The 14,943-nt window shown below is 36.7% G+C and overlaps 1 protein-coding gene across 1 annotated transcript; it reads left to right on the forward strand.

The window, feature by feature from the left end:
* Window positions 1-2,653: 2,653 nt before the first annotated feature.
* On the forward strand, window positions 2,654-9,550 carry LOC115217120 (protein kish-B). Its single transcript, XM_029786723.2, has 3 exons — window positions 2,654-2,766; window positions 5,786-5,917; window positions 8,368-9,550. Exons 1-3 carry the CDS (start codon window positions 2,757-2,759, stop codon window positions 8,448-8,450), a joined length of 225 nt encoding a protein of 74 aa, XP_029642583.1. The 5' UTR covers window positions 2,654-2,756; the 3' UTR covers window positions 8,451-9,550.
* Window positions 9,551-14,943: the final 5,393 nt, after the last annotated feature.

Here is a 14,943-nt window from a genome sequence, read left to right on the forward strand (position 1 = left end):
CTAGCCACGTTTTGAATGCTCTGCAACTTTGCCTGGAGTTTCACCTTTTTAATCCAGGCCACCACATCACCTTTGCCAACAAATGGTCTCAAAGCATCATTACTATTACTTAACCTTGTCACCATCATTAGTGTTGGCAGTAGAAAGGCAAGAAAGTAAAAGGAAATATATCCCTACAACAGATAAACTGCGAGCTGAAATAGCTTATAGAAGGAACAAAAATAAGAATGCTCAAGGCGAATTCAGAACAGAGTACACAGCTTCAGTTCACAAGGAACTTGGTAGATATCTCTTCAAACACACCATCCTGACCCCTATCCAGTAACTATTCTTCCTCTGAAATTCCCTCCACCCATCCACTCACCTCAATGTCTTCACGAAGAAGTTTATAATGGATGGCAAAGTTTACGATATAAGGAGAATATTGCCTTCTTCCATTATCTCTTTTTTGTTCTTCATGTAGTTCAGGCTCCGGCAGACGAAGAGAGAAGACTTCAAGTACAAATGCAATTTACAACTGGTTTATTTACAGGTTCTCAGGATTGGTGAAGTGTTCTGCTCTCAGCCACCATCTTTAGCTGCGTGCATTGTATAGTAGCTCCATTAGTGTGGGCACATTGCCTCTGGAGATACAACATACAGACTGGCCCAGCCAATGGAGTGCAATCAGCAAATGCTGCTGCTAAGAGGCAGAAAGGAAAAGACTGAATCTGTTTGTTTTTGCCCTTATATACAATTTGCCATTGCAAGCCTCGTTGTGATCTCGTGCATAGCAAATGGATGCAAGTGAGGTCTAGCTCCAGTCTCAGAGATGGCAATGGCTGCTGTAAGATCTTATCCAATATAGTACTGACTGCTTGTGCCACTACAAGGGCTCCCTGCTGAGTGTGGCAGTGCGAAAACAGAATAATCGGAGCAGGCACAAGAAAGAGCAAAGATGGTAACTGATCGCAACCAACAAGATATGGTACAATTCAACTTTGAAATTTTACCCTTTAAGGGTCGATAAAATACCAGTCAAATACTGGAGTTGATGTTATATACTAATTCTCTTCCTTCAAAGATGTTCGTGTTGAGGGTGAGAGCTGACAAAATCGTTAGAGCGTTGGAAGAAAATACATTGCGCTATTTCTTCCAGCTTTTGATGAGCTAAGTTCAAGTCCCACCAAGGTCAATTTCACCTTCCATATTTTCGAAGTCGATAAAATTTTGAGCCCTGGAATAGATGTAATTGACTTCCTCTCCCTTCAAAATTGAAAAGAGTTAAGTCTGCTGGTTCAGAATTGACCTGGGGTTAAAACTAGTTTTTATTATTTTGAGTAGACAAAAAATAAATAATAATAATAATGAGATTATTTATACAATGCTCAAGTGCACCACAACTTGTCAGAAAGTGCGTATAAAGTATATGCAGTAATGTACAAATGTCTGGAAAGCGAACAATGTATGAGTCAGATACATGCTTGTGTGTGTATGGAGGGGAGAAAATCAGGTGTAGTGTTGGCGAATCTCAGAAAGCATGGAAGTTTTGAAGGATGCAGTGCTCCGACAACTAACAACTGATGCCGGCAGTTTGTTCCATGCTTCAGCAACTCTCAGCGTGAAAAAATGTTTCCTAAAGTCATGGGAGCTGTGCAGTTTTCTGACTTTGTAAATATGTCCACGGGTGTTAGACGGGTGGAATTTGAAAAGGTGCTCAGAGTTATTGTTTGTAAGATGGTTAATAATTTTATGGGTGTCTGCCAAGTCAGCTGCCAGACGTCGGAGTCTCAATGTGTCCATGCCCAGGGAAGTAAATGCCTGATGGAGGGTATTCTTTTGGTTGCACATCGCTGAACGGCTTCTAGATATTAATATCCTAGGCAAGATAGGGGTTCCAGACCGGTGATGCAAATTCCAGGTGAGGTCTTACAATAGCTATATAAAGCCGCAGATAGATAGCCGGAGAGCAGCTCACAAAGGACTTGGTGAGTGATGCCAAGACACCCTCAGCCATCTTGGCAATTTTAGCGATGTGTTTTGTCCAACACAAATCGCTGTCGACAATAACACCCAGGTCACGATCACACGAAGTCTTTTTGAGATTAGTGTTGTGGAGGGAGTAAGTGGACACTGGGTTTCTCCTCCCAAAATGCATGGTGGTACATTTGTCCACAGCCAGCTTGAGTTGTCAGTCCATGATCCACTGCTGCATTGTGTCCAGGTCTGCTTCCAATAGAGATCTATAGTGTACAGGATCTGACCTCTTTATTTCGAGGTACAGCTTGATGTCATCTGCATATTTCAGCACTGTGACATTCTTTAAGTCGGCATCTATGTCATTAACATATGCAACAAATAAAAGACAGCCAAAAACAGATCCCTGTAGTACACCAGATGTCATCTCATTGGGTGAATAGTGCTGTCCTAGAACTGTGACAACCTCTTTTTGGCCGAAAATATAGGACTTCAACCAGTTATGGAGTTCGTCCCTTACACCCAACGCAAAGAGTTTCACCATAGTCGACTTTGGTGGGATTTAAATTCAAAATCAAGTCCAGTTCAAAATACTGCAATAGCCCTTGTATCTTATATATTTCTGTTTCAACCTTTGGCGTGTAACATCTGAATATTTTTATAAATCACTAAGCAACTCGTTGAATCAAGGGAGGTAATTCTAGAAAACTTGTCATGCGCACTTGGCATTTCACCTGATATTGACACGCTGTCAGTGTTTTGATATTTCTTTCAAGTCGAGAAAATACTTCTTTTCCATTATGACAAACGGTATGTTTAGTAAGAAGTATATTCACCTTTTTCTTTTTTGTTATCCAAACAACTTCCTGTCATTTAACAGTTCATCGCAGTCGATAATTTCTGGTTATAGGTCTGCATTAGTAGGACGATTGTAACGTTTTTAGAACCTGAAGTTTTCCTTTTGTGTGTGTGTGTGTGTGTTTTAAGCTAATTTCCTTGTTCTTATTGTCTTCATAATACAGTCCACTGAAATGACATTTGGAATCAGATATTATAAATATTTTGATATTATCTTTTTAGTGTGGGTTTATGGGCGCCTATGTAAACATATCAGTGTATGTAATAATGCTTAAACGTTGAAAGTGTAGGAACTGGTGTAAGTGTAATCATAAATGCTTGTCAGTTTGTTTAATGGAAGTTGTCAACATCTATAGATGTTTATATATGTGTGTGTGTATGTATGTCAGTCAGTGTTCATATTGGTAGAGTATCGGTAGATTGTCAATATTTAGAGTTACATACCTTTGGCCATAGCTAATGAATTTATCGAACCAACAATAGCTCTTTCAGAATTTTTAATATCTAGGTGAATTACAAGTGCATAAAAACTTTTTGGTGCGTGTCTCTGTTAAGAAAAATGACGAGTGTTTAAATTATACAAGTTTATAAATATGCAACTCCTGTGAATTTATTGCTTGAGTTTTGTAAATTAAACGTTAAACAAAGCACTAATGTGTATCATAAATTTCCTCAGTGGGCGGCTACAGATTTGAATGTAGGCAAAATTTCACTTGCGGGCAAGAGGTTAGCTCTGCTACAGGTTCTACACCCCTATACATACGCGCTTGATCTTCAAATAAGTGCCTCATCCTCAAATCATACCCTGCATGTTAAAAATAAGAAACGCACATTGGAAAATGTACTCCTAGATGCACTATGTTAAAATAAAGCACAAGACAGTAAAGGTTGGAATATCTTTGATCCTAGGTGTTCTCGAGTATGGCTGACTTGAGTCTGAACAACAATAGCAAAGTTATTATATAATTTAAGGCTAAATTTTATATTATAAATAAATTGAATCAGTTTTCGAAGAATTCTCCCTTTGTTTTAGACATTTTTTATGTGTTGGATTAATTCGTGAAGTTAGATTTTGGGGTCAATTTAAAGATCCTCACTCATTAACGAGAACAAAAACAAAACCAGCATGCTGGGTGTTAACAACTGTGTAGAAAACGAATATGAAAAAAAATTTGCGCAAACGAACCTTGGGACGGGGAGAGGACTTTCGAAAAATTTACAAGATCCGATTTTTCCCTTATAACTTTCAGGAAAATGGATATATATGGATTTTTTTACGGAATCCCACGTTTCGGCTATAGACAATCTGATTCTGAAAAAATATTGTTTGTAAAATTTCAATTTTTCAAAAAAAATTTTAAATACCCCTCCCAATTCTACATGCTAGAAATAACGGCCAAATCTCACAAAACTGCGATAATATAATGAAAGAAATATGTAATCAATCTACTCTCTTTTCTGCAAAGATTTCTTTCAGAGTAATTTCCCTCAGTAATATGACAAAGTAATTCATGTGAATTTACAGTGCTCTTTTTTCTTTTTTTTTTCTTGAAAGTTACAAAAAATATGAGTGCAGAAATAACAGCAAGCTCTTTTGAAAAAAGAAAAGTAAAAATAGCAAAGAAATAATGTGACAAATTGAAATTAAAGAGAATCATTTGACCAGTACAAAACGTGTTTTTATGGGACTGAAAACGGTCTTGCCCATTTGAGATTTGGCTGTTATTTCTAGCCTGCTTGAAGGCCAAGGCCGTAGAATTGGGAGGGGAGGGGAGGGTGTTGGGTTTTTTATTTTTTAAATATATATCCATTTTCCTGAAAGTTGCGAGGGAAAAATTGAATTTTGAATTTTTTGCGCAGTGAGATTGAATTTGGAACCATTTGGTTGAAAAGTGAAGTTCTCAACCACACAGCCATGGTGCTTATTATATCAAATATGATTTAAAACAATTATTATCATTTATGATTACCTCAGCAAAGTTATTGCAATAATAATAATAATCCTTTCTACTAAAGCACAAGGACTGGAATTCGGGGGAAGGAGGCTATTGACCCCAATGCTCAAATGAGATGTATTTTACTTCACCTGGATGAAAGGCGAGTTTTGAAATCAGAACCTAAAAAAAGTTGGAATAAATACTGCCTGGACACTAATGATTCTGTCAAACTGCCAACCTAAAAGTAATGATTTCTAATTTCAACACAAGCTGACAGTTTTTAGGGGATGAGGTTAGTCAATTACATCAACTCTAGTACTCAATTCTGGAAGGATGAAAGACAAAGTTGCTTTTGGTGCAATTTCAATGCAGAATATTAAGAGCCAGAAGAAATACTTCAATGCATTTTGGATGATACTCTAAAGATTTTGTAAGACCATTTCTAAAAATAGGCAAAATGCCTGAAATTTGGGAGAGGAGAACAGTTGATTATATCAACCCTACTACTTGACTGGTACTTTATTTTTTCAGGATGGACCTGCGTAAAATGCTTAGCATTTCATCTGTCCTTACATTCTGATTTCAAATTCTGCTGTGGTTGACTTTACCGTTCATTCTTTTGGAGTCGATAAAATAAGTACCAGTTGAGCACTGGGGTTGATGTAATCAACTTACTCCTACCCCAAAATTGCTGACCTTGTGCCAAAATTTGAAGTCATCATCATCATTATTATTATTGTTATTATTATTATTATTATTAAGGTGGAGGAATGGCAGAATCATTAGCATGCTGGGCAAAATGTTTAGTGGCATTTCATTCATTACATTCCACTGAGGTCAATAAAATAAATTCCAGTTGAACACTGGGGTTAATGTAATCAACAACCCACTTTCCCCACAAATTTCAAGCTTTGTGCCTAGAGTAGAAATACTTATTAGTTTTATTATTATTAAATGAATCATTAATGCAATCCACGAGTTTTGCATGAAATGGAATTATAGAATGATTTTTTTTTTTTTTCATTGTTTTTCAGTTTACTCATTTGATGGTCTGCTGGTGTTTGGACTTTTGGTCATTTGTACTTGTGCTTATATGAGCCGAGTCCCTCGTCTAAAGAATTGGTTTCTCTCAGAGAAGAAGGGTGTTTTTGGAATCTTCTATAAAGGTTGGTGAAAATGTTATATTTGTTCCAAGCATATGCTTCTAATCATGATTGTCCTATTAGTTAATGACTTCACTGAAAAAATACATGATCTCTCAGCATTAAAGCATATGTATCTTTATGATTCTGAGTTTTACCAGGTTTGACATAACCAATTACTTTAGACTAGATGAAATTAGTGTCAATGGCACACTGGTATAATTAATTAAATTAATGAAACCTGAGATGAACACCCAGCAAAACAGAGGTCATCGTGAAAATATCTATTGATGAGCTGTGACTTAAAGCAAAGCCTATTTATTTCTTTAACATTTTGGGGCTAGATCAGCAAAACTAGGTACATTGTATTTGAATGTTGTACTCAGTAAAATATATTAAGAAACTAAGACCTGATTTCTAAACTATTTCATACAGAATTTCAGTGTCACCAGATTTTTTGCAAATTGACTTTCATAATAACTTGCATAGATACTACAGTGTGGCTGCTTAGACATAGGTTGGCCATTTTAATGAAGAGATACCTACATTAGAAATACTACATTCTATTGTATATAGAAGTGTGAAGTAACTACCTATCTTACGGTAAATATTTAAAAATAGGTGAATAGCATCCTTAAATCATCTTTGTGTGGTACAGGAGATGAACTGCCAACTCTTGAGCTAATATACTGGCATCTTATCAACTCAGCTGAGGCTCATTTTGCAGTGGTACACTTAGTACAAGGTGACGTAAATATGGAGTGATGCTTCTGTTTGCTAGTTTTACTAAGTTACTATTAGGTGCCTAAAACAAACAAGTTTACTCATATTTTATCCTTTGTAGTATAAGAAATGAAGATTCACTCCTCCCCTCTTTTGAAAATTTAAACATGAATTATTAAAACAAATGTACTTTGTAAACCTGGATCTCCTTACTGTTAACCAGTCAACAACTCTCACAAGGCAATTGTTACTTTTTTTTATCTGAACTACTGTCTCCTAATATTTTCTTTAAAGCAACATCTTTCAGTTTCTCAAAAGCTATGGTGGTCTCACATCAAAATACTTTATTTCCAATCAATTATCAAATAAAATTAAAACATTATTTTTATTTTATTTTAATCAATAAACACACTTGAATCTTAAACTAGAGTATCTTTTGCTGGCTGAAACCGGCTCTGACTCTGCATACAAATGTCTTGTCTTCATAAGTTTTGAATTAATTTTAGTCACAATTTATGTTCCTAACACTAGCTGAATGATAACTAAGTTATTTTACTAAATTCTTTGTTATATTTAAAGTAATTGAAAGAAACACAGAGCATCTCAAAATAAATACAGTGACGAAAGGGTTAATAAAAGATGAATAAAGTAACACCTCTTACGAGACACTAACACATACAAATGCAATAAAGTAGGGTTATGATCTTCAGGATTGAGGACTTCTGATCTAAGCTGGATGAAACAAGCAGAATAATGTTTTTATACAATAAGCAGTACAGTTACTGTATCTTTAATTTACTGAAGAACTACCCATTCATTTGATATAATTTTACTTCAAAAATTTAGCATATAACATAACCTAAACTTTTATACTTGGCATTTTGATTTGAATCATGTTTTTGTTATTCTGATTTAAATAGTGAATACTTACTCACTTCTGAATGACACTCTTTTACTAATTTTTCCATGAAAAGATACATTGTACTGTTCTACAAATTCAGATACTTATATGAATTGTTGAAACAAGTAGAAATGGATATCACTTTTATGTTAGGTGAACTCTAATAAATATTTTGAGGTTTCTTGTAGATCAGCCAGTACCAGAGACTGTATAGTACAGAATCTTAAACACTCAACAACTATATTTTAAGTGTAATATATTATGCAAAGAAAAATATATAGCTGTAAGCATGAAAGGTTGATCATTATTAGAGTCACTTGTGACCAAGGAAAATCTGTGTGAATTGTTAAACTCAGCATGTACAGGCATCCTCCTGTACATGATGCACACCAGCCATAAAAGCCATATCAATATTTGTATCCAATGATAAGAGAACCAAGACAATCAAATTCTAGTCTGAGGCTGAACATTACTTTGCAGTTTGGTGGAATGTGTTCTTCCAAGAAATAAAACAAAATACTTGCAGCTTATTTGAATTGCCCATGAGCAAGCTATTTTAATATCTTATTGTGTAAATCTTATGATTGAAGTTTCAAACGATATTGTTACTGTAGTGATTTGTACCCCTAGACAAGGTACATAACTTTGCTGGTCTTTGATTTCACAAATAATTAGAGGCCGAAAGGTTATTGACATGTAAAAACACAACACGCAACTGTCCAAATTTGTAAAATGTTATGCCCATCTACTAACATAAAAATTTGGTTCTCAAACACTAAATATAAACATAACACAGATTGCCATTTAATTACAACACGTCTCTAACATCTATTTTTTTTTTTTTTTCCAGCATCAGTGATTGGCATACGGCTTCATATACCTGTTGCACTGAGTTGTGTAATGATGGGTATATACATTCTACTTTTGAAGTAACAGATACAGATACATGCACACAAATGGAAAATATTTTAATTTAATTCATTTTATGAAGTGGAATGTATACAATCCAAACCAGAATTACTGTCGGCAGATTGTACAGAAATTTCATAAATCATGCAAAAACAGATTACAGCCTCTTTGAAATATTAACTAAGAAACAAATCAACAATCCAAAATCTGTGATAGTTAAAGGATGGGATCCTTTCAAAACTCACTTGTTATAGAAATTTTAGATGGGGTTACAGTTGAATATTTATCCTCACTTGTTATATACATGCACACACATATGTAAGGTACAATGGCTGTTTGATTCCTGATTGTATGATCACATCTTACAATAACAATTATGTTGATCCAGTCTGCTTGACTGATAAAATAAAGGTTCTGTTTCTATTTATATTTTACCACCCTACCTTTGTGAATATAAAAATATTGATGTAAAAGAGTATAAATTGATATATATATATATATATGTGTGTATATATATATATATATATATTTATATAGCCATTTTCTTTGCCAAAAAATGTGAAGTGATATTTGGCTATTGTGAATACTAACCACTCAGCTGTTGATTTGGAATGGAACCAGTTGATGGGTCAAGTACCTAGTTTATGTGGCTGCAGTAACATACAAGCCTTTTGCCTTACTGGCCATGGAATTTATAGAACATGCTATATATATATCACCTGTTTCCACCTTAAATATTGTAATAATGTGGTAGAATATTTGAAAACCAACCTTTAACATTACACTTCAAATAGATTGTATATGGTAATTGTTAGCAGATAATTAACAATTATGTCTAACAGCTGTATTCTGGCATTTAAAAGTAGTTGCTGCAGCAGAGAAAACTGATGAAACGATTGGCTATGACAATTTTTGATGTGTAGGTTTTATATCAGTGGTGTAATCTGCCCTGCATAAGAATCTCACGTTGTTCTATATCTGAGGGTCCATTTTCCAATATTGAAAATGTCTGGCTTAAAAAAAAATCTATATTACTGACCAATGAATGGTAACTGTACATATTTTTTTTGGTCCTTTATTTTGAAAATTACATATCTATGGAGTAAATAAAAATAAACTTAAAAGACTAAATAAAATTCTTAATTATATATGTACTATTTAAGTAGTGTGTATGTGTATTTTATCATTTGCTATTTCTCTGTATTATTAACAATCTGAAATGTTTGAGTTTGTAAATTGTAGCTCTTGTATTTTGTTTTGATCTTTATTTTTCTTCAATATTAGTATACCTTAACCCCTTGACTGCCAGAAGGGAAGCTAGGAGGCAGGTTTATTTAGCCAGAAGGGAAGCAGATAAGAAAAAATTTGCCAATGTTCTGCGCCGTGAGGACCAAAGACTTGAGGTATTTCGTGTTGCAAGACAGTGTGTGAGAGAGATTCATAATGTTGTAGGAGAGAAGTGTGTTCACATGGATGATGGTTCACTTGCGCTAAATGAGGATGCAAAGAGAGAGGTTTGGAGACGCCACTATGAAAGGTTGCTGAATAAAGAAAAGGAATGAGAGAAAGAGAGTCTGCCAAATGTCGACCCAACAGAGGGACCAGCTATCCGAATTGACAGTACCTTGGTAGATAAAGCAATTAATAGTATGAAGACAGGGAAAGCCCCCGACCCATCAGGAATTACTGCAGAAATGCTCAAAATATCTGACAGTGTTGGCTATACCCTAGTCACCTGTATAATTAACCAGGTGATACACGAAGGAGTCATACCCAATGACTGGTGTAACAGTATAATAGTCGACTGCTACAAAGGTAAAGGTGACGCTTTAGATACAAATAATTACAGAGGTATCAAGCTGTTGGATCAGGTAATGAAGGTCATGGAGAGGGTTAGTTTGGATGAGATGCAGTTTGGTTTTGTGCTAGGGAAAAGCACCACATACTATATTCCTGGTAAGACAGCTGCAAGAGAAATACCTAGCCAAAGATAAGCCCCTGTACCTGGCTTTTGTTGACATAGAGAAAGCCTTTGACAGAGTCCCCCCGATCCCTTATCTGGTGGTCATTGAGGAAACTAGGGATAGATGAATGATTAGTGAGAGCTGTGCAAGCCATGTACAGGGACGCTGTAAGTAAGGTGAGGGTTGGCAACGAGTACACTGAAGAATTCAGGGTAGAGGTAGGGGTCCACCAGGGTTCAGTCCTCAGCTCCCTCCTATTTATCATAGTCCTCCAGGCAATAACAGAGGAATTCAAGACAGGATGCCCCTGGGAGCTCCCCTATGCTGATGACCTTGCTCTAATTGCTGAGTCACTATCAGAACTAAAGAAGTTTCAGGTGTGGAAACAAGGATTAGAATCGAAGGGCCTTAGAGTCAACCTAGCTAAAGCCAAAGTCCTAATAAGTAGGAAGGCAGGCAATCCACAAATCCCTTCAGGTAGATGGCTCTACTCGATCTGTAGCAGAGGCGTAGGTAGAAACTCTATAAGATGTACCCAGTGTAAGCTATGGACACATAAGAGGTGCAGTAATATCAAAGCTAGGCTAACGGGGAAGATAGTTTTTGTATGTGGCAGATGCTCGGGAGCAATAAACACTGAAAATGTGCAGAGAACAACTTACGCCACATTCCAGGGAGGAAAACTAGAATAAGTTGATAGCTTCCGTAACCTAGGTGACCAAGTCAGTAGTGGGGGAGGGTGTGCTGAAAGTGTAGCTGCTAGAATAAGAATAGCAGTTCAGTTCAGAGCTCTTACCTCTGCTGGTGACAAAGGGCCTCTCGCTCAGAGTAAAAGGTAGACTGTATGACACGTGTACGAACAACCATGCTACATGGCAGTGAAACATGGGCTGTGACTGCTGAGGATATGTGTAAGCTCGCAAGGAATGAAGCCAGTATGATCCGATGGATATATAATGTCAGTGTGCATACTCGACAGAGTATAAGTACCTTGAGAGAAATGTTGGACCTCAGAAGCATTAGATGTGGTGTGCAAGAGAGATGACTGTGCTGGTATGGTCATGTGGCGAGAATGGATGAGGACAGCTGTGTGAAAAAGTGCCACACCCTAGCGGTTGAGGGAACCTGTGGAAGAGGTAGACCTGGGATGAAGTGGTGAAGCACAACCTGCGAACTTTAGGCCTCACCAAGGAAGTGACTAGTGACCGAGATTTTTGGAAATATGCCGTGCGCGAGAAGACCAGGCAAGCCAAATGAGACCATAATCTCAGGGGCGTAACCAGCCCACTTATGTGTACCTTTTCCTTCTTTGGACACTAAAACTCTGCTTGTGAAGACCTGTTCAGGCAAGTGAAATCAAATTTGATGACTGGCGCCTGTGCTAGCAGGGTGCAAAGAGCACCATACGAGTGTGATCGTTGACAGAGCAGCTAACTGGCTTCCATGCCAGTGGCACTTAAAAGGCACCATTCGAGCATGATTGTTACCAGCGTCGCCTTACTGGCACTTGAGCCTCATGCTAGTAGAGTATTAAGAGCACCATCCGAGCTTGATCATTGCCAGAGCGGCTATGCGGCCCCCGTGCCGGTGGCACGTAAAAGACACCATTCGAGCGTGATCGTTATCAGGATCGCCTTACCGGCACCTGTGCCGGTGGCATGTATAAAAGATTCGAGCGAGGTCGTTGCCAGTACCATCTGACTGGCCCCGTGCCAGTGGCACGTAAAAGCACTCACTACACTTTTGGACCGGTTGGTGTTAGGAAGGGCATCCAGCTGTAGAAACTCTGCCAGATCAAGATTGAAGCCTGGTGCAGCCATCTGGTTCGCCAGCCCTCAGTCAATCATCCAACCCATGCTAGCATGGAAAGCGGACATTAAACAATGATGAATGCTTATTTATTCACATTTTAGAAAATTAACCATGCAGTATTTTGTAGTTTCAAAATTTTGAAGATGTAGTTTTTTAGAATGACATTGTAGGGTATGTTTGAGAGACTGGATCTGGCCAGGTAGGATATTTGGGCTGGATATAGCCAGTTTAAATGCTAAAAGTTTAAATATGAATGCTTTATTACATTCTAGTTGCAGCAAAATAATAATCAATGTAACCCTTAAAGTGTCATCGTTTTACTTGCATCCACTCTTTCCATGTTGGATACAGTCAGATACCCTTATCCATTTTTCAAGTAAGGTATTTTTATTTTACTGAGTTTCAAGGCATTATTTTTTTATGGCAGAGATAAACATAACATCACTCATCCAAATAATATCAATTTGAAAACAAAGATAAATATTCACATGTATGCGTGTTTTGTATGAATGTTTACAGACATAATTTAAGATATGATAATAATGAAATTATTGTATACAGTGCTCAGGTGCACCACAACTTGTCAGAAAGTGTGTATAAAGTATATGCAGTAATGTACAAATGTCTGGAAAGTGAACAATGTATGAGTCAGATATATGCTCGTATGTGTATGGAAGGGAGATGTAAGTAATAAATAATTAAATAAATTTTACAGAAATATAAAAAGGCACAGGAATGGCTACATACTTGTGAAGTTTACTTTGTTGTCATATGATTTTGGATTTCTTATGTGTAACATCTTGAGCAAGTAGGGTGACCAATACTTTGTGAGTGAAGTATGTATGTATGTATGCACACATCAACAGTGTTCTAACATCTGCTTTTCCATGCTTGCATAGGTCATACTGAAGTCATTGCTGTAGATTTTCTACAGCTGAATGCCCTTCCTATTACAAACACTAAGCTGTTTTCACAGATGTTGGAAATAAATGACATCACTTATATGAGGGTGGCATTTGTTTACAACTAATGTGCAAGGTCAAGCTAGCACATTAGGGAGAGACACACACAACATATATATATATATAAGTACATCCTCTAAAGCTTTCACATCATTAATATATTTTTCTTTTAAAGAATTTTAAATACTATTTTGATTGTAATCTGTTCTACATCTGTTTTCCCATGTTAACATGGGCTAGATAAATACATATATTGAGACATTGTTATACAGCCAGATGCTTTTCCTATCGCTAACCCTAACTGTTTCTCAAATAAGAGATTTTTTTTACTTCATGTCTTTCAAATTGCAGAGCTACCAGGTAATTTGTTGAGAGAGAATATCAAAAAATTTCACCATTTGTAGCTTAGTGCTTTTTCATGTGATGTGCAGAATGTAAACATTCATACAGATTTGCACACACACACATTATATAATGTAAGTATGGCTTGGTGGTTGAGAGGTTCAATCCCAATGTTTGGTACTTTGAGCAAGAGTCTTCTACGGAAGCCTTGATCCAACTAGGACCTTGTGAGTAGATTTGGTGAAGGGAAACTCTAACAAGCCCATTGTATGGGTGTGTGTATGTTCTCTTTGTCTTGACATTGCACCACAGTTGTAAGCAAATATTACCATCATACTAGCAATCTCCATTTGCAATCTTCCGTGAAAACATGTCACTATGAAGAAATAATACTTTGCTTGGAAAAATGTCAGTGATGAGAAAGGTGTCCAGTTATAGAAAAATCAGCTTTAATGAATTCTGTCTGACCTATGCAAGCATTGAAAAGTGGACATCAAAACGCTGATGATGTTGATATATTTATATGATAGATTTCTTTCAGTCTCCATCTACCAAACCCAGTCAAAAGGCTTTGGTGGGCCTGGGGGCTATAATAGAAAATACTTGACCAAGATGTCATGTAATGGTACTGAATCTAAAACTAAACATTTAACTATGGCATCAAACCCTATGACAAGGAATGTGTTCAACAAACCTTACTATTACATGTATTAGGAACAAGTGAAGCTGTATGGTAGGAAGTTTGCTCCCCAATGATTCCCATGATTCCAGGTTCAGTTGCACTGCATGGCACCTTGGGCAAGTGTCTTCTACTATAGCCTCAGGCCGATCAAAGCTTTGTGAGTGGATCTGGTAGACAGAAACTGAAAGAAGCCCTTCGTAGATATATGTGTGTGTGTTTTCCCCACCACCACTTGACAGCCAGTGTTGGTGTGCTTATATCCCTGTAACAATTTGGCAAGAACAACCAATAGAATAAGTACCAGGCTTAAAAAGAAAATAAGTATTAGTGTCAATTAGTTCAACTAAAATTCTTCAATGTGGCACCCCAGCATGGCCACAGTCTAATGACTGAAGATAATAGATGCATTGCATTCTACAAAGCCTATCTTAAGTGTTGTGTCCTACTCTGATTTATGTAACTGAGAAATAGGTAACTTGTATATACATATTTGTCAACTCAGACAATGAACTCCAACAACTGAATAATTATATTTGTTGACCCTACTACATCTGAATTCATTGAGCAGGGCATCTGCTGTGACTAAGGTCAAACTAAGGAACTATACTACTGACATCTGCATACTCAAATATCAAAATAAGTTTAACATCATCACACACCTCCCTCTCCTTTATAACTACTATTCCTTTCTTTCTTTTTATCATCTTCTCCCCCACCAAATACGGAATGCCCATATACCCCAACCAACCTTTGCA

Source organism: Octopus sinensis, linkage group LG11 (genome assembly GCF_006345805.1).
Source record: "Octopus sinensis linkage group LG11, ASM634580v1, whole genome shotgun sequence".
NCBI lineage: Eukaryota > Metazoa > Mollusca > Cephalopoda > Octopoda > Octopodidae > Octopus > Octopus sinensis.

Bases quoted from the DNA above. Each gene is read 5' to 3' on its own strand.
- LOC115217120 (XM_029786723.2), top strand. The intron at 5,918-8,367 runs GTTGGTGAAAAT...TTTTTTTTCCAG, and splicing joins TTTTGGAATCTTCTATAAAG to CATCAGTGATTGGCATACGG.